Raw genomic sequence first — 20,368 nt, 5'->3', positions numbered from 1 at the left:
CTCATCAACAGCAGACCAGGAGTAGCTGCACTTTCCTAGGTTTGTCTGCTGCCACCTCGGGCAATCTGCTAACAAAACTGGGTACTCATGCAAGTGAGACAGTGAATCTGCCTTGAAGATGGCCCAACAGCCAAGAACTTCAGCAGCCTGCCTACATCTTTCCTCTTCCACGTGAAAAAAAGCCTGCATAAGAACTGTCAAAAGCTCACCCGAACCAGGAAGCCTGTGCTTTCCCAATAATTACCTCAAATACTGCAGTTTTTGAACCAAAGTTTTGTTAGCGTACTGTAAAAGCTGACACTATTGCATGTATCAGTTCTCATACTATTCCTTTTTTCTTTAATTCTTTGCATACCTAGAGGATGTGTGGATGAGTCAACAAAAGCAAGTACACTTCATTCACATGAGCTACTGCTGAAGAGCTCATATTCAAATGAGAGTCATTGTCATAGGGCGCCAGTTTGACAAAATACTGCCACCTTGCTGTTCTTCTAGTAACTCACTATTACTTCACTTGCATTGTCTTTACTCATAAATAAAGAGTAATTAAGTGCAAATGCAAGCTACAAATAGAGTGGCTGCTACCAACTACCTGGTAGCACGCTGAAGTTAGAAATGCAATATATGAAAGTCCAGGCATCAACAAGACTTTAACGTTTTAAGTAGTAGTCAGCTTTCTGTTACTTTAATAATGAAATATAACTGACCAAATCAGTGCTGTTTATACAGCCCGACAATAGTTATTAAGTTGTTAAATTTCTTAACTAGTATATTATAATTAGCAATCAAACAGGGAAAAAGAAAAACACATGGATCATTTCTTATAAGGAGAGATAATTTTGAGTTCACAGAACAGCAAATCCAGAAATACACAGAAAAAAATATTTCAGCCATTGTATGAATTTAGAAATACAGATTCATAGAATCTTTTGAATTGAAAGGGACCTTTAAAAGTCATCTAGTCAAACTCCTGTGCAATGAACAGGGACACCTACAGCTAGATCAGGCTGCTCAGAGCCTCGTCCAGCCTGACCCTGAATGTCTCCAGGGATGGGGCACTTCTGGGCAACCTGTTCCAGTGCCTCACCACCCTTTATTGTAAATACTTCTTCCTTAATCCAATCTAAATCTCCCCTTTTTTAGTTTGAAACCATTTTCCCTTGTCCAATCACAACATACTCTGCTAAAGAGTCTGTCCACTTCCCTCTACAGGCCACCTTTAGATACTGAAAGGCTGCTATCCGGTCTCTCTGGAGCTTTCTCCAGGCTGAACAGCCCCAGCTCTCTCAGCCTGTCCTAGTAGGAGAGCTGTTCCATCCCTTGGATCGTTTTTGTGGCCCTCCTCTGGATGTGCTCCAACAGGCCCAAGTCTCTCCTGTGCTGAGGACATCTGGACGCAGTACTCCAGATGAGGCCTCACCAGTGCAGAGTAGAGGGGAAGGATCACCTCCCTCAACCTGCTGGCCACACTTCTTTTGATGCAGCCCAGGTTACAGTTGGCTTTCTGGGCCACAAGAGCACATTGCTGGCTCCTTTCCAGCTTCCCCTCCACCAGTACCCCCAGGTGCTTTTCAGCAGAGCTGCGCACTATCCTTACATCCCCCAGCTTGTACTGACAGCAGGGGTTGCTACAGCCCAGGTCCAAGACCCTGCACTTGGATTTACTGAACCTCATGAGGTTCTCCTGGGCTCACTGCTTTGAGCCCTGTGTAAGTCTCTATGAGTGGCATCCCGCCCCTTGGATGTGTCAACTGCACCACACAGCCTGAGGTCATCTGCAAACTTGCTGAGGGTGCACTCAGTCACACTGTTGATGTCATTTGTGAAGGCATTAAAGAGCACCGGTCCCCGTACTGACCCCTGAAGGATACCACTTGTCACCAATGAACATCAAAACATTGAGCCATTGACCACCACTCTCTGGGTATGATCTTACAACCAGTTCCTCATCTATTATGCAGTCCACCCATCAAATCCATATCTTTCCAATTTGGAGAGAAGGATGTTATGAGTCACTGTGCCAAAGACCTCAGAGAAGTTCAGAAAGATTACATCAGCGTCTCTTCCCTTGACCACTAACAGAGTTACACCATCATAAAATGCAACAAGTTTGGCCAGGTAGGACCTGCTGTTGATGAAGCCATGCTGGTTATCCCATATCACCTCCCTCTCTTCCATGTTCATTACCATAGCTTCCAGGAAGATCTTCTTCATGATCTTTCCCAGCACCAAAGTGAGGATAATAGGTCAGTAGTTCCCTCAGCCATCCTTTCTACCCTTCTTAAAAATGCGTGTGATTTTGCCTTTTTTCCAGTCCAGGACTTCACCTGATCACCATGACTTTTCAAATATCATCGAGAGTGGCTTGGCAACCACATCAGCCAGTTCACTCAGAACTTTGGGATGCATCTCATTGGGACCCATAGACTTACAGATGTTCAGGTTACTCAGGCTGTCATGAACCTGATCTTTGCTTACAGCAAGGGGGCAATGCTCCCTCAGTTCCTACCTTGGGGAATATCTCCTTGAGAGCAGCCCTGCGGAGACAGACTTGGGATCCTGGTAGATGAGAACCTGGACACAAGCCAGCAGTGTGCGCTTGCAGACCAGAAGGCCAACCGTGTTCTGTGATGCGTTAAAAAAGGGGTGGCCTGCAGTGAGAGGGAGGTGATTGTCCGCCTCTGCTCAGCTCTTGTGAGGCCCCATCTGGAGTACTGTGTGCAGGCCTGGGGCCCTCAGTACGGGAAGGATGTGGAGCTCTTGGAGCAGGTCCAGAGGAGGGCCACAAAGATGATCGGAGGGCTGGAGCACCTCTCCTATGAGGAAAGGTTGAGGGAACTGGGATTGTTTAGCTTGGAGAAGAGAAGACTCCAGGGAGACCTCATTGCAGCATTCCAGTACTTGAAGGGAATGTACAAACAGGAGGGGGAACGGCTGTTTACAAGGGTGGATAGTGATAGGACAAGGGGGAATGGTCTTAAATGAGACAGGGGAGGTTTAGCTTAGATATTAGGAGGAAGTCTTTCACTCAGAGGGTGGTGACGCACTGGAACAGGTTGCCCAAGGAGGTTGTGGATGCCCCATCCCTGGAGGCATTCAAGGCCAGGCTGGATGTGGCTCTGGGCAGCCTGGTCTGGTGGTTGGCGACCCTGCACATAGAAGGGGGGTTGAAACTCGGTGATCATTGTGGTCCTTTTCAACCCAGGCCATCCTATGATTCCATGATATGATTCTATGATTCTACCTTCTGAACCACCTATTGAAGGGTAGAGCACTTGCTAGTGAAAATTGAGGCAAAAAAAAAAGTGATGAAAACCTCTCCCTTCTCCTTGTTTGTTGTAACTACCCTGTATTGCTCACTAGGGAAGGTATGCCCTTGCAGACTTTCCTTTTCAGTATGTCCATCTCCTGTCATAAAGCTATGCTTCCAATGATACATGAAATGAAGCTTTAACAACATAGTAACTTTTTAAACGTGCACTACATTAATGCTGACATTAAGTACCGTGTGATGTATTATTTCTTCACAAAGCTCCCAGAACATCAAGCATTAATGTACTACCCTGAATTCTTTCCCTCCTCTGTATATAGAATTTAACAAGTACTGGAACAGTGCTGTGTGCAGTCAACTCTTTTGTGTAGACACGCAAGGTGATACTGCTCATGTCAGTTTACTCCAAGGCCATGCATTGAACAAAGGTGATTCATACCAACTTTTACTCTGGGAAGCTCAAAGTAACTATGGGGTGAAGGAGGAGAGCAAGAGCAGATACAGTTGCACACCTAAAAGACAGAAAGCAAGTTGAAAAGAACACAAATTAGTTTTAGCTGCATTTATCTTGGGGTATCATTGTTAAGTTATAGGTATTCGACACACCAGCATTTAATTCATTAATGCTCACAAGGGCACTTCTGGCCATTTCTCAGCAGCAGAGCCTACCACAGACATCCCAAAGTCCCACCCCAGCTGCTGCAGTGCATCCTGACAAAGCCGAGCCAGGGCACTCAGATTTTAAAGGAAAGGTTACAGAGCACCACAGAGATACTTCATTTATGAGCCCTTCCGCATGCCCCAGGAGGTCTAGTTTTTAGGCTTTCACCAGGGATGCCTTCGGGACAATCGCATGGAGCGCCAAGCACATCGGCACTTCAGGAAGCTACCAGAGGTGAGGTCTGCAGGTTAACACCGCTTCTACCCCTTGCTATGACTGGACGGAGACATGGCACCTCCGGGACTGAAGGAGGGAGCCCCAGAGCCCTGCGATGTGAGCGCTTCACCCCCTCAGAAGGGAGGCATCTTCCAAGCCCTGCAGGGAACCGTTCCTAACGGGGGCAGCGGTGCCTGCACAACGACGCTCCGCGAGCCTCCCGGCGGAGCGCGGGGCGATAGGAACAGGCACCCCGGCCCAACGGCGGGCCGAGCCGCCTAACCCGGGCCGGCAGCGGCCGCGCCGCCACCACAGCGCGGCGCTCATGGCCCCGCCGCGCCGCCGCCGCCTCCCGCCCGAGCGGCCCTTCGTTGTGCTCGGCCCCCTCCGGAAGCGTCGTATGTGTTTCGTCGCTTCGCACAGGAACTGCACTCAGGCGAGCTGAGGGAGGAGAGCGCGGGATATGGAGCTTGTGGAGGGAAGAGCGCTAGGAAGGCAGGAGCCGTGGCGATAGCACCTGCTGTGGGGAGGGGGAACGGGGCGAAGCAGGCGGCAACTACAAGTCCCGGCAAGCCGCGCCGCGCTCCCGCCCCACCTCTCCCGTCGCAGCCGCCCCGAGGGGAAGAGGAAACGGCGGGAAGGGGCGGCGGGTGGCCGTGGGGTGAGCGGGGCGGGGGTGACGTGAGGGGTGCGGGGCAGCGCGCAGAACCGCTGTGCGGACTGTAGCGTGCCGCTGGGCGCCTGGGGCGGCGTGTGCGCGTGGCTGCTGCGGGAAGGCGGGCGGTGCGGGCCTGGTGGGTTAGGCCGCGGTTTGCGTGCTGCTCTGGGGGTGGGGCGAGGCGCTCCAGGTCAGAATTGTCCTCTTGCAGTTCTGGCAGCGCTGGAGATCGTCGCTGAGTGGTATGGAGAGGCTGCGAGCTCAAAGTAGATACAGAACTGAAAACGTGAAATTAAAGCAAACTTCATAAAATGATGAGGCGTGTTTTGGTTTGTTTCTCTGTAGATAATGGAGTCTTGCAGCTCTACCAGCATTTCTGAGAGCAAATCTCCGACTTCTGAAAGCGAAGATGAGATAGAGTTTGTTGGAGTAAGTACATCTGGAACGTGGAAATGTGCTGCCTGCTGTAGTAAGTGTGCCCTCAGCAACGTGACCAAATGGGAGCAGGTCTCTGAATACTGTGTTGGTGGCCTTGATTTTATCTCAGAAGAACACTTCAGTTTTCAGACTTAAAGATTATCTCATTTGGAAATCTTTGGGGCTTTGGCGTTGGCTTTAAAGATGGTTTCATTTGAAAATTTTTGTGGCAGGTAGCAGGTTTATGTTAAAGGAGCTTTTGGGCAATGCGTTGTAAAAACAGCAGGTGATGTCACTTGGTTCCACTGGAGCAGCACCTAGCATGAGTGGGGATGCAGAGTGGTCAGTGGGATGTATGAGAAGGTCATCCATTCGTCATCATCATAGATGACTTTTCCGGCAATCACACCATTTTTTGTGTAATGACTAGTCTCACTGAAGTTAATGAAATGAAAGTGCTGCAAACTCTGCAAAATGACATCCAAAACACTTTGTTTAGACATACAATCATGGAGTCGTTTGGGTTGGAAGGGACCTTTAAGATCATCTATTTCCAACCCCTCTGCTACAGACAGGGACACCTCCCTCTAGACCAGGTTGCTTGCAGCCCCATCCAGCCCAGCCTTGAATGCTTCCGGGTAGGGTGCATCCACATCCTCTCTGGGCAACCTGTTCCAGTGTCTCAGCACCCTCACAGTAAAGAATTTCTTCCTAATATCTAGTTGAAATCTACCCATTTAAATTATTTCCTCTTGTCCTGTTGCTACCTGCCCTTATAAAAAGTCCCTCCCCAGCTTTCCTGTAGGCCCCCTTCTGGTACTGGAAGAGTGCTATAAGGTCTCCTTGGAGTCTTCTCCAGGTTGAAGAGCCCCAGCTCCCTCAGCCTCTTCTTGTAGGGGAGGTGCTCCAGCCCTCTGATCATCTTTGTGGCCCTCCTCTGGACCTGCTCCAACAAATCCATGTTCTTCTTGTGTTGGGGACTCCAGAACCAGATGCAGTACTTTGGGTGGGGTTTCACAAAAGCAGAACTGCAAGAAGAGCTTAGGAAAGAATGGGTGAGAGGCCTTAGCAATCTTCTCAAATTTTGAAGCACTGTGTAGCTATAGTACAGCACCTGGCTTGCATCAGCATAACCTTAAGATACTTGCACGTATTAAATATCCAAGGAAAAGTGGATGTTTTTCATGCTGCCAGTGTTCTGGCCTCCATCCACCGCCAGTGAGATGATGCTGGGTGACAGGCATATGTGCAAGAACAGAATGTTGGTTTCCCCAGAATGGTAGTCATGCCAACGGGAAATAAATTGTTAATTGCTCTTAATGGCAGTTAATTGCTGCCAAGGTTGATAATCGTATGGGATTGTCTTCCTATGGGTTTGGCTTTAATACTTAAAAGAAGTGGCAATGGATTTTTTACTTGTGTTACATCATATTAGATAAAGTCTAAATTCAGTGTACAGACTTCCTTTCTGCATGGGTGTTAAGGTGCTCATGCATGAGGGACACATGCGTATTTTTCCTGAAACTTTACGTCATCGATTCTCTTTGAGTCATCTGTATCTTTTGGCTGATTTCATGCATATTGATCAATGAGCTGAAAGTCCTTCTTATAAACAGTCAAGTGTTCACGCATAGCACAACTGTATAAGCTTCGCTTGCATAAAACAGTGGACAGAGGATGACTAAGCTAATATACCTTTGTGCATGTAGAAGGGCTGGTGGAGAACCATGAGCACCAACTGAAAGAAAGAAAGACTAACAAAAATCAACAGTTCTTCCTTTTTTCCCCTCTTTTTTGCATGTGGATAGCTTGTACCCTTTGTGGACACAGTGTTGACTGATTCAAGAGAAGCTGACCTGTATGGCGAGAAGACTGCTTAGGCTTATTTGTACAGGGCTGGTATCTTGGGACAAGTAGGCTGCTGTTGTCACTGGTGAATACAGTGTGTGAAAGACCTGTTTATAAGATGTGAAGACTGGGTACAAAGCGTGGATGGCTTTCTGGGTGGCAAATAGCTAGAAATAGCCAGTATGGTCAGCTAGAACTGCTGCGATTTCTAGCTTTTGAGTGCTTGTCCATGTTTTTTTCTACTATAATCTCAGGCTCTTGCGTGCCAGAACATCTCATGGGAAGGTAAAAGGGAGTTGGATGGAGTTAACTGCATCGCAACTCCTTAACTCTGTTATAGTGATTGAGTCCTCAGGTTGGCACTGTCTTCACTCTGCTTTACTGCTTAAACCAGCTGGAAAAAAAATGAAGCAATTCTCTTAACTTTCCGTTTGGAGATTGCCATCTACTGGGGTGAGCCAACAGAGCAAGAGCTAAATTCCTGCAGTTCCTTCCCTTCATGTGGTACCAGAGTATTAATTGGGAATGCTTTCTAGTAGTAAATGCTCTGTGTCTGTAAAAAAAAGATTTGTTTCACTTGGCACTGCTCCCCCAAACAAGCTAAAAAATATACAGAGTCCATCTGAAGCTATTGCTTGCATGAAATTCTCAGAAGGCATCTGTGAACATTTGAGGGGAGAAGAGTTCTAGACATGATTTCCCTCCTTGAGGGTGCTTTCAGTTCTGGGCCACTGAAGTGGGAGGTTTTGACCTTCACTTTTCATTCTGGTACTGACAGCTTCTTGACAGCGGTAGGGATCAGCTTATGCTGAAGTCACTGGCTCTGTAGAGGAACAGTTCTGCATCATGGAGAGTAGTTTCTTCTGCATCATGGCACTCAACTAGGATGTGACGTGCGGAAATCAAACCCTATAACCACAGAGTAGTTACAAAGCAAGTATGTTTAATCAGTGCTGCACATGTGCTTGATGCAGGGGAAATATTCCCACCTAGCCTTCATACTGGAGGGCAAGGCACATACTTAAAGAGCAAGCTACTTGCATATGCATTAGATGTCCAAGAAAAGGCTGGGTTATTACAATGAGTTCCCAGAATGATTGACATTCCCCTGCTGCCCCAAGTCTCAGTGCATATCTCTTCGTGGTCTTTCCGATGGAGGTCGTCATCTTATTTTCTTGAACTGGGGTTAGGGTGGAGGATGCTTGGCTGGCTCTGGTTGGTCATCTCATTGGCCACAACTCCATTCACCAATCCGCTGCTTCTTCGTTAATTTGTGGTTTTACTGTTCAAACCTGCTACCTTGCATTCCAGAGATAGGATAGCTAACAATGTTATTTGAAAAAACAGGAGACCTGCTGTGTGCACTAATTGTCTGAGTCTGTAGAAAAGCATCTGTTATCGGCAGCGAGAACCTGGCTTAGCAAGGTCAAATCTGCAGCTGCCGATTCAACACCTCGTGAAGGCACACAACTTTTAACCTAATTTGCTTTCTGTAATTCAGATGGGTCTAACCCAGTGCTGTGGCATGTAGCGTTGGCTTTTAGTCGAGGGGTCTGGTGTGTTGACTCCAGCAGTTGCCAGGTGGATGGACTTGGATACAGTTATCATTGTTGGGTTGTTGATCTGACCCAAAATTGTAGTTCTTTTTGCCCTTAAGTGTTTACTTTCCATTTTAATGCAGAAGCTGAACGACCAACCAATAAAACACAAATGAGTCTAATTGCTGCGTGTGAGACTTGCATTGTTATTCGAGTATGTATATGGGCAGGTGGTTTTCCCCTCCTTTTTTGGTGGAAAATAAGGATGTACATCTTTGAGAAGTCACTTTAATAATTTGCCATATTGCATTTGTGTTCAAATTGGAATGCAAACCAACAAGCACATAAATGTTTAGTAGGAGGTAGACAATATAGAAAGAAAAAAGGGTGTTTCATGTATGAAAACAACACTAGATAAGTAAATTCTGCTTACGGTTAAAGGAATTTTCTGTTCTCTTCACTAGCCTTGAGTGCAAGTATAATAAGTAGAATAAGAATTCTGCTTTTCAGTTGTCAGTTTCCTAACTCTTTGATAAGTTTACTGCTGAACTGAACCAAGGGAATCAAATACACAGAAATGAGGAAAACCTCTGCATTTGAAGAAGCTACAGCTGTTGGGTGTTTTGAAGTATTCACGTCTGATTCTTACTGATTAGATGGTCAGTATGGTCTGAGTGTGTCTCTGGACTGTAACGTGCCAGCACCTGCTGTTTCTTATGAGGATTTAGTTTATTATAGATTTATAGAGGCTCTCATTTTCTCCCAAAGCAATAGATTTTCTGGATTTAGGAAATCAAATTCTCTTTTTTTAATTGTATAAAGTTAAGTACTCTTTTGGGGTAACGTAGCTTAATTCATATAAATTGTGTCATCTGTTCAAGGTCTCACCCCTCATTCTTCCTAGTGATAGAGTGAAGACTATGCTGGCAAGCTGAACAGCTTTATGGCCTTGAAAGGTGGAAGAATGGAAAGAATGAAGTGCAGTAAACACTGCAGAAAGAATTACATGCTTCTGCAGTTCTCTCTGCTACTTCTCATGAGCCAGTAAATCTTCATAGCCTGCCCTACTTGGTCCATTTTTTAGACGTTCAGGACACTGCCAAATACATGACAGAGATGGATACAGTGTTGGAAATATCCAAATAATTTTGTCAGGACGGTATCTCTGATAAAGCAGATTTTATTCGCGATTGCAATGGTGGGCGTCCCACAAGCAGGAGAGTGCGCTTATGGGCACGGATATGACAGCTTTTGTACCCTGTTTCCCCACTGGCTGGATACTCCAGGTTCACAATCTTATCAAAAGGTTTACATTTGTTAATTCCTTGTTAATTTGTGTGTTACCTGGGGTCAGTCAGTAGCAGTCCTGTTGTCTCCAAGATGTCTCAGTACTCTCCTCTTTCGTACTGATATGGTGATTTTCTTCAGAGTCTTTGTTAGACAAAGAGTACAGAGGGAGGGTGCCAGATCTTCCTCAATACCTTCTTCAGGCACTCCCTAAGGCATGTCACGAGTTGTCCTTTTAATTTGTGCAGGATATTCTTGCAGTGTGTGTGATATACATTTTTTTCGTGCTGGCTATGCATAAGTCGTTACTATCTTATATATGTATGCTATTAATTGTTTAACTTCTCCTCCTTTGATTCTCTGTTACTCAGGTCCTGTCTATCCAGTACCAAAAGCTAGTAGTTTTCCAACATCAAGGGGTTTCTGATTTGTAAAGATATCTATTACATCTAACTTGCCTTTAACTGAAGGCCCAGAAGTTTTTCAGATGGCTGGACAGACAGAAGCTTCAGTCTTTGTGCTTATAACTTACTCCATCTACCTAATCTCTATGCATATATCTATATATATATGTATGTATATGTTACTTTACTTATATACTGAGTATGCGTTGTTGGGGAAGGTTTATCTAGAGGATGAGCAATGAAAACTACCAGAGAACCCTGATAAAGTAGAAGGACCCCTGAAAAGAGCTGTTAATTGTACTAAAGGACCCAAATGGTAGCAGAGGCCATGAAATTAACAAAATTCTTATCTTGTTCTGATGCAGAAACAACATTCAATTCCCACATACAGTACTGCACCTCTTCAAGAAGTCAGTAAGTTGCTGGCTGTCTCAAGTCCTTCTTCTGTCTGGAAGACTTAAATAAGGAATACCTCTGGAGTTTATAACAGTTCTGTGGCACTTGCCAGCAGTATTCCCAGACAAATGAGTAATGCTGCAGTTCAGTCACTGTCACATGTTATAGATGACGTTGCATGTGCAGGCTTGAAAGAAAAGCACAACTGCACAAGAAAAGCTTAGACTTGTGCTTGGTTTTGTTTATTGACTTTGAGGTTAGATAGTATCTTTGAGAATCTAGAAGGGAATGTTGTCAAATTTGAATGGGAAGCTTTTTGCAGCGCATGGAGATTTTTACTCAATTTTGCTTCTCTTTTGTGTGTATTTGTCACAAAAACAAGGGCAATGTAGTTACCAGGGAGGATGAATAAATTCCCAGGCAGTGACCAGTGATGCAAGTTAGAGTAACTAGGAGCGTTTCTGGTTGGTGTATGAAAACTTACAGATTGCATATTTGTTACATTGATTATTTAGTTGACTCATGACTTTAGTTGACTCATACTGTAGCATGGTACAGTTTACTGCATGACATAGTGCTTTTTGCTTGGTTTTTTTTTTTTGCCTTTAAAAGTTGAAGACGTCACAGTGGATGTGCATGGAGCTCTAGACATTATCTTCTGTCTTCTTTTTAAAACTTACCTATTTGTTTCACTTGGGTCGCTGATCTTATTTTTTCTGACATCAGAATCTCATTTGGTTTAAGCATGAATGTATGATTTCTTCATTTACTTTTTCACATGTGTGCCAACGTTCTGTTATCTCCCCTATAGCTGCTAGTAGAAATGTTAAAATTAGTCTGAATTGGGAGTGGCTGGGAGGATAGGTGTAGAAGCACCAGACAGTGTGTAAAAATGAAGGGATTTGAAGACTTATAAATCATCAGGCATCAATATTGTCTAGACCAGCAGGTCACTGAGGTTACAGGCAGTGTGTGTGAAGTTTCTCAAGGTGCTCATCTGGACAATATTCACACAGACTAAACCTCTTATAAAATGATAGCAGGAGACTGTGAACAGGCCTTAGAACATCCTAAGGCAGACCCCGTAAATTTTAGTGATGGATAGAGAAGCAGCACGGAGGGGTGGAAGAACTGAGATGCGCAGGAGAACAGGACTGCCTAGCTGGGAAGAATGGAGACGGCATGATAGCATGATAGGCACTGGATAGCCAGGGTGTTTTGTCCCCTGTGTCACTGCATGGGATCCTGACCAGCCTGCCTGGGTGCGTCCCTTTGTAAATGAATGCTAGGAAAATGATTTGAACGTGTCTTGGTGCTTCTGAGTACGTGCTATTAGTATGACTGAGTGAAATATGTTTTCTTTTAAAATAAAGCTGCTTCCCCTTGCTATATGTGGAACAAATAGCCTGCTTGTGGAATATCTGCTTAGAAAGGAGTAAACTTCAGGGTATAAATAGGTATGAAATGATCTCCCACTTTCATAATGTCTGACGTTCCTGAGGAGTCTGATTTCCTTTGGAGTTGAAGTTAAAATTATCTTTAAAACAAACAGAACAACAAACAATCTACCATATAGCTGTGCTTAGTAAAATCTAGGACTAATCACTTCTTTATAATGATCTGATATCCTGGTACTGCTGGATATAATGACACAAGTTGGGAATTTCTGACTAGTAATGTGTATTTTAAATTGTTGGAGAAGATGAAGTGTATAATGTTATTAAGAAAGTTAAGGTTGTTTGCTTTACTTTTCATTGTTGATGTTGGTATATTAAGTTATTATTTATTTGTACAAATGGTACCTACATGCATGTTTTGCCAATTCTCTGCAGAAGTCTGTTAAGGTTCCCTTCAGGAATTTTGTTAATATACCCTCTTGAAACCTTGCTGGTAGAATTCCCCTAAATATATTGTTAATGCTAACAACATGCTGTAATGTGTGTTATATTTTACCTTCAAGGAATGCAATTTAATATTTTTGTATGTGTGTGTTTTTAACACTTTTTTAGGAAGAACCCTTAAGACCTGTACTTGAATGCATTGATCTTGTCAGTAGTGATGATGAAGAACCTAACAGTAGTTCTTATGCTCATGTAAGTATGTTGTGATTTATCTTGGGATTTTGCAGTTGGAGAAAAATATAATAGTAATTACAGTCTCATATTTCATTTCTCACCAGCCATTCTTCATGGAAAGCTTCTTAGAGGCATTTTTTAACAAGTGATGAGCAATAGAAGACTTCTTAATATTAGCTTGTCTATTAACCTAACATTAAGGGTAGGGTGGATATGCCAACACTTCATTTTTCCTAGAGACAATTTTTGCCTTTTTGAAGTGAGCTTAGAGCTTTTATTTGTATTTCCGTGCTTTTAACAAGTGTCACAAAGTAAAGGAGAGGAAAACAGCACTTCTGCAGTGACCTCAGAAGTTAAATAAGTCAAATTCCAGTCTCTAGCCTGCAGATGTATCTGACTACTCTGAGACCTTTTCCTTCTTGAAGGAGCAGTGTATAGGCCATAGGATCTTGCTCTGATGTCATCCTGCATTTAACTTAGTTTTGTTCTACATAAACTCTCCTAAGAATTTCAGTCAGAAGCAGCCTTGTCTGCTCATGTGTCCCCCAGCTGTCCTACGCTGTGGAACCTTGAGAGGGACAGTGCCTGAGAGTGAACTGAGAGCAGCCATCTCTTGGCATCTGATATGCAGTGTTGCAATAGAAGATTTGCACTGTAAACCTGGGTCTTAAGGAAAGGCAGATCTTCTGTATGTGTACAGGCCCACTCCCTTAAGAAACCTTGTGGAACCTAAGATGAAAGTTTCTGTACTGAATTATGTCCTGATGAACATCATGGGCATTGCCTTTTACTGTATTAATGCCTCTTACTAGCTTAACAATTACCAAATAAAATTTTTAACTTTACAATTGTAGAGAAATACTAAGCGTAAAGATTACATTGACTATCAGAAAGAAAGAGTTGCATCAACCCTGGATCGCCTGGCACGCCACGTTGAAGTAGAGAAACAGCAAAAGGAAGAGAAAAACAAAGCCTTTAAGGTATTGTATGTATTTTGTTTCTGTAGAAGTATGTAATAGAGGCCTCCTAGTCCTGCGAGTGTTTGTTCTCACTACAAAGTAAATAAAAACATAGGTGAGCCGGACTTGAAACTAGCAATTAGAGTTCTTTGCTTCTGGGGTATTGTGTGAAATACAATATGGACTTCTCTTCAGTGGCCTTTAAGTGATCTCTTTGCTAGTCTCACTGCAGTTTCTATGGGGAAAAAATGGTAACTTCGTGCAAATGGCAAAAACTAGTTTACTTGTTTGTGTACTTAGCAAGGGGACCTTAGCATCAGTGTTGCATGTAGTCTCCGTTCGCTCGTCCGGTGTTCGTCCTCTGTCCACATGTAGGGCTTACTGCTGGGCGAAACCGACCCTTTACCAGGTCGGGGCCAGATGCTCACCCAGACCCCAGGAGTAAGTGAGGCAAATGGCATTTATTGCTATAGGCTACGTGTTTAAATACAAGTGTTTCCTCCAATCACGAAGTTACACTTGGCACACACAGGTGGCATAACACACAGGTGGCATAGGAACCTGCACGCGTCACACCTCGTTTCCCTCGCTACGCCTACAACACACCTCGTTTCCCTCGCTACGCCTACAACAATCAGTTATTCTGGTTAGATAATAGAAGAATACCAGTTATCACACCCGTGCAGCAAATCCAGTGAAGTACCTGCTCTTGTCTTGAGATTTTTAGAATGCTATTTGCCCCATTTAATGTCTGTATCAGGTATTATGTTGTAATGGGATAATACTTTGTACATTAAAGGCATAACTGCAAAGCCAGATTCTGTTAATTGTATAGTGCAGTCATTTGAAAGGAATGGATTTTTTTGTTTGCATTACCAATGAGCTTAAGAGCAAGGCTGCTTTCTGACTTCTGGAAGGAATGGACTGACAAGAACCTTGTGAAATTCCACAGGGAATAGTGCTAAAGTCCTGCACTTGGGACAGACTGATACTCCTGTTGATACAGGCTGGGGGCTGAGTGCCTGGGGGAGCAGCTTGCTGGGAAATACTGAAGGTGTCTTTGAGGACAGGGGGCTCAAAATCCACCAGCAATATGCTTTGGTAGCAAAGGGTTAAGACAGAATTATGGGCAGTGCTATCAGAAACACAGCCTGTAAATAGAGGAGAAGGATTGATATTCCCTTTTGCACTTGTTTTACCAACACAAAAACGTTGATAAAATGGAGCAAGTTTAAATGGCCATCAGAATGGCCAGATCAGATCAGAAGTTAGAGCACTTCCTTATGAGGGGAAACCGAGGGAGCCAGGCTTGCTCAGCCTGAAACAGGCAGCTTCAGTGGAACGTAGCAGCAGCACCTGAAACCTACAGCAAGATTCTCGAGGACCCGAAGCCAGGCTCTTTGCTTAAGTGCTTCACAGAGGAGCATAAGACAGTGGTCACATATTGAAAAAGGAAAGGTTCTGTCTGGGATGTGGTAGAGAAAAAAAAGTTGAGGGTGAGGATAATGAGCAACACATTCCAGGAGTTCAGACAGTTTGTGCAGTCTCTGTGCTCGTAGGTGTTCAAACAAGCCTCAGGTGGAAAAAAGCCCTAAGCAGCCTGGCCTGACCCCATAGCTGACCTTCAGTTTGAGCACAAGGGTGGGCTGGACACCTCTTGATATCTCTTCCAATCAGAATGAGGCAAATTTATCAAATATTACAGAATCATTAAAAAACAAACAAACAAACAAAAATCACCTTAATTTATGAAATTGCTTTCCAAAAAGTTTTTCAAGCTTGTGAGCCAGGTTTAACTGGGGAGCTAAGGCTGTCTAGCTTTAGTTGACAGGAGGAAGTATCAGTGTCCAGCTCTAGATCTGCCTTTTTCAAAGGAATAATTATGTCCCTCATAAATGCATCACTGGTTATAACATGAGAGTCCAACCTTCTGATTTGCCTGGGCTGCATTGAGTGAAGAGTCTCTTGGGCTGCATGTATGTAGGTTGCTCCAAAAGTAATGCCTCCCATTTGTTTCCATGAAAACAACAACAGGTACCATGGGCACAGTATTGCTGTTCGATAGAGCAAATTCTCAGCTACAAAACAGTTATTTTCAATGTAGTCATCAACATTAGCTCTGCATTTTGGACAGTGATGAACCTGCACGTCATGCTTTTAAAAACCTGCACCAGTGGAGGTCAGCCACTGTCTCTGCCGCCACTGCTGAAGTGCACCACCCGCCTCCTCACTGTTCTTATAGCCACTGTTTGGTCTCCGTAAATGTTCACAAGTGTTGAATGCCAACAGGTGCAATTTTTTCTGCATGGAGGAGTTCAGTGCCACAACTTTACACCATATGCATTTCCATGTGAGATGCTGTTATGTCAGACTGCCCCTTTGCTGCCATCTGTCACAGGGCAACAGTATGTAAGAGAGTTGGCAGGAAGGTTCAACCCATGCTGACATACCACCAACATCAGCCTCTCACACTGTGGGCTGACATCATAAAATGGAAGGCATTGCTTTTGGAGCAGCCTCTATAAAATATATAAAACAGTTAGTGCATTTGTATAACTCCATACATTTCGTTGGTGTATTTACATTGACTGAAAATGGATTCACAATTATACAAAAAAAATGGATAATTTTTTGGCAATCTTGAATCCTTTTCTCAAATTCCTTTATCAAACTCAGAGCTTTGCATATATTTTTCTGTTCATAAGGCTGTGTTTAGCCAGTGTGTCAAAATCCATAAATTTACTGCGCCATCCCAGTGCACACATTTTCAGCCCAGATAGGGTTAATAGCACACCAGTGTTTGGTTGTTCCTGAGTGGTGGGTGCTGGAGGGACAGAGCTGCTGCTGTGATGGCACTGGATGAGTCTAAGCTACATCTTGAGCTGTACCGGGCAGCATACAGCCTGGCTGCGGGTTGTACATGCCTGGGTTATAAGGAGGTGAGGGATCCTTTCTGATGTTCCAGTTGACTGAAACCATGTATGGTATTCAATCGGTCTGCAAATTCCTGCATGGTACAGAGTAAAGAAGGGAGTTGCTTTGGATTTCTGCATCTGCATAGCAGGTTCTTCCTTCCAATATCCCAGAATGTATTCTGTTCGAAGGTCTCCACGCCAAGCTTGGTAGCTGTGTTTTCTGTCCATAAGAGGGGTATTCTGTGCTTTCCAGAGAAGAACCCCAGTCCAAATGAGAAATAACAAAAACCATCTCTTGAGATAGGTTGCCTGTAATGAGCAGGGTGGTTTTTTCCTTTGTTTATTCGATTGTTTTGAAATTAATTGGAGGCGTTACTTTTGGAGCGACCTACATATTTAACATGGACGTTGTATCTTGCAAAAGATTCAAAACTGGTCTGATGTCAGAGGAGGCCTGTTCTTAAAATATACGTGAGGACACCGAACTGTCTGCTCTGTCATTTGAATGTTGCCTAAAATGGGTGAGGGGACAAGGAAGTTTTGCTCTTTATTGCTAAGAGATAGTAGGGTTTATCTCTTGTTTTTCAGAATGCAATAGGACACATAGCAGCCTCATTTTTCATTACTTAGGGCATTTAGTTCTGGGCTTTAAAAACAGAATCTTTTCATGGTTTACCTCAAAAGTTATCCATCATAAAAATACCTTACAGAGGAGTGTGGAGTAATCCTCATCCTGCTTTGCCCTCCAGACATCCTCATCCATCTCTCCTTTTTTGAATGACCGTGTTCTCTGTGAGAATTTATCTTGATTTGTTTTTACTTCCAGTGCAGTCAGGTGTTCAGCACCTTACCTGGAGCCAGCAAATGAAGCCCTTACAATAGAGAAGCTGATATGTTTGTGTTGTGAGCATATAGCAGAGATGTTGTCTCAGTTTCTGCATATAAAGCTCTCTTTTCCTACGTTTTGCTATGTGTTTCTGTTTCTGTAATCTGATAAGTAGAGTTGTTGGGTTTTTTGTTGTTTTTTGTATATTTTTTTTCAGCAAAGTGCTGTACTGTGAGGTAACGCTGTCTTCATTTCTACTGATGATGAAAAAGGTTTGAAGATGAGACCTTGAGGTGTATTTTGCAAAGGAGGTGGTGATTACTCTTAGATTACTGGTAATGGTAACCAAACTCTGGAAGATATACTGATAAAATTGTCCAGAAAGCAGAAGTTAGTCTCCTCAGTCATATGACTTGCACTGCTGTTATTCTGTCTGGTACCACGCAGGACATTACTAGAATGGAGAGTGAATACTGTGATTTATGCATTGTTCTGGGAAGGGACCGTCCTTTACCACCCGCACACCTCACTGAACACTAGAAGCTGCTTTTGCAAAATATGCCATGAGTTTTCATCTCGCACAGGGGAAGCTGCTAGCAGTGGATCTCTGCGCAACATGCAAATATTTGTGACTGCAGTGCTTGAAATTTGAGGTGTTTACAGATGTTGCTGCTCTGTACTTTCAGGCGTTCTCTCTGACCTGATGTCTTCTTATGAACTACATTTATAATAAGCCCTAGAATTCTGTGCTTGTTCAGGCAGTGATTGGACTGTAGCTTAACGGCCCTGGCCACTAACAGATAGCATACTGTGTTTTTGTTATAGCAGCAGTAAGTATAAAAATGTATATATTTTCAGTGATACATGGTTTTTTTCCTTCCATTTTCACACTTTTTGACTCTTTGACATATGATATTTGATACAGAGTAAGAAGCTTAATGGATGCAGAACCCAGAGATTATAGAATCTGTGTGTGTGTATGTGTGTATATGTATATAATATTGTGTATGTATGCGTGTGTGTATGTGTGTATATATATATGTATATATAGCATGAATGAAAAGGAGCAGGAAGGTTCTGAAGAAAGAATACCCTTCTCATGGACAGAAAGCAGAGTTACCAAGCTTGGCATGGAGACCTTTAACAGAATACATTCTGGGATATTGGAGGGAAGAACCTGCTATGCAGCAGTGGAGAGCCACATGTAAATTCTGAAAGTTTTACTTGATTTACATACTTAATCTTGGGCTTAAAATAAGTAAATAAATAAAAATTGATCACCGCCGTGCCTTATGTTTTCCCCATCAGGAGAAAGTTGATTCCCAGTATGCTCATGGGTTGCAGGAACTAGAATTTATTCGGGAACACAGTGACACAGAAGCTGCAAGATTATGTGTGGACCAGTGGTTAAAAATGCCAGGTAAGAATAGAAGAGTTGAGATTTCAAATATGTAATAAGGAACCCAAGTTTAATAGTAAATGCAAGGCAGGAGAAATAAACAGTTATTTGGTTATGTTGAAAAGAGGTGTCAGTGACATCATTTTGAAGACACTGCTAGTTCATTTAATATTATCTTTAAGATTTCACTTAAGATTATTTCTAAGTGCTGCATTGCAGAATAGAACACCTGGTAACTGCAGTAAGCAGTACTGATGTTGAGCTTGCAGGTGCCTTGGACACGTAACCAAATCTTAGAATATTAACTTTGCTAGAGTGTGGCATTTGAAAGTTCTTCTCCAGTAGCTTCCTCAAAAACTAAGCTAGTGTTTTGTTGCTTAGGAAATTAAATATATGAAATGTAAAAGGTATTAAGGCAATGTTAGCTATTTTTACCAGCAAAGTTGTCAGAAAAATATTACTGTTGTACTGTTGCTCAGAAAAATATGCCTACATAAGTATTAACTTCTGTTAAAAATATTTTTTTTTATATCTAGATTTTTTTTTTAACATATAAAAGCGATATAAGTTATTTCCTGTAAGACCTTGAGGAGGTATGTCAGTGTTAGAAATCTTCTCAGGTATTGAAGAGGCAGATTCTTCAAGTGAAAGAAGAGACTTCTTATTCTGGAATTGCATTACAGTCACTGCCAGCGTGTTTTTAAGGATCAACTTAAAGTGTTTTCTAAATGCTTTCGGGTTTGTGGTTTTTGTACATTTTTAAGCCTCTATAATTGAGACCATGCTGAAATGTTTTGTTTCATAATGCAGGTCTCAAACCGGGCACTGTTAACAGTGGAAGAAGGGGTGTTTGTCAGAGAGCAGGTCAGAAGCAAGTCAACAGAAGTCCCATTTCTTGTCCTGTGATGCATTGCAACAGAAGGTTTGATAATGGACATCTGCTCCTAGGTCACCTGAAAAGGTGAGGACATATTATGAGAAATAATAGTGAAAGAGTATATGTGAACTTAAAACACCTGCATTGAATCTACTTTAAACTTTCTATAGTGACAAAATTGCATTTGGAGAGCGAAGTCATGTGTTGCAGATTTTGTACAGGTGATGTAACTTACTGATATGAGGTTCTTCTGTTGTTGGCTGTTCTGTTTTCTTTTTTTTCCTTCAGTCAGAATTGTTCTCTCCCACTTGTTAAGCATTTTCAATATGTGGTTTTCTGACAAACAGGATTTAAGTGTGCCGTTTGTATTCCTTCTTTATCCAGACTTGAAGAAGGGGTAACACTAAGTACATATGAGCTGCATAAAACTTGATAGTAGGATTAAAAAGATGCTCCAAATGAAAGGAGCCTTATGAGGTTCCTCAAGAGCAAGTGTAGAGTTTTACATCTGGGGAGGAGTAACCACATACCTCAATACAAGTTAGGGGGTGTCCTGGAAAGAAGATATGCAGAGGAGGACTCAGATGTCCTGGTGGACGACAGGTTGACCATGAGCCAGCA

The 20,368-nt window shown here is 43.1% G+C and overlaps 1 protein-coding gene across 5 annotated transcripts in view; it reads left to right on the top strand.

Moving 5' to 3' along the window:
• The first annotated feature begins 4,419 nt into the window (after positions 1-4,419).
• The window catches only part of ZNF451 (zinc finger protein 451), a 41,185-nt gene continuing 25,236 nt past the window's right edge, over positions 4,420-20,368 (top strand). The window contains exons 1-6 of one of the 5 annotated variants that reach the window (XM_015284859.4): positions 4,420-4,584; positions 5,152-5,235; positions 12,706-12,789; positions 13,626-13,751; positions 18,780-18,891; positions 19,681-19,831. In XM_015284859.4, coding sequence (XP_015140345.2) covers positions 4,474-4,584; positions 5,152-5,235; positions 12,706-12,789; positions 13,626-13,751; positions 18,780-18,891; positions 19,681-19,831 — 668 coding nt within the window. In that variant the 5' untranslated portion in view covers positions 4,420-4,473. Of the gene's footprint in view, positions 4,810-5,151; positions 5,236-12,705; positions 12,790-13,625; positions 13,752-18,779; positions 18,892-19,680; positions 19,832-20,368 lie in introns of those variants that run through there. The other 4 variants (XM_040698423.2, XM_015284858.4, XM_419898.7 and 1 more) reach the window with 4 other exon arrangements.

This window comes from Gallus gallus, chromosome 3, assembly GCF_016699485.2.
Source record: "Gallus gallus isolate bGalGal1 chromosome 3, bGalGal1.mat.broiler.GRCg7b, whole genome shotgun sequence".
NCBI classification, from domain to species: Eukaryota; Metazoa; Chordata; class Aves; order Galliformes; family Phasianidae; genus Gallus; species Gallus gallus.
Note: the sequence above shows the minus strand (reverse complement) of the source record. Positions and strands in the feature narration are given on the sequence as shown.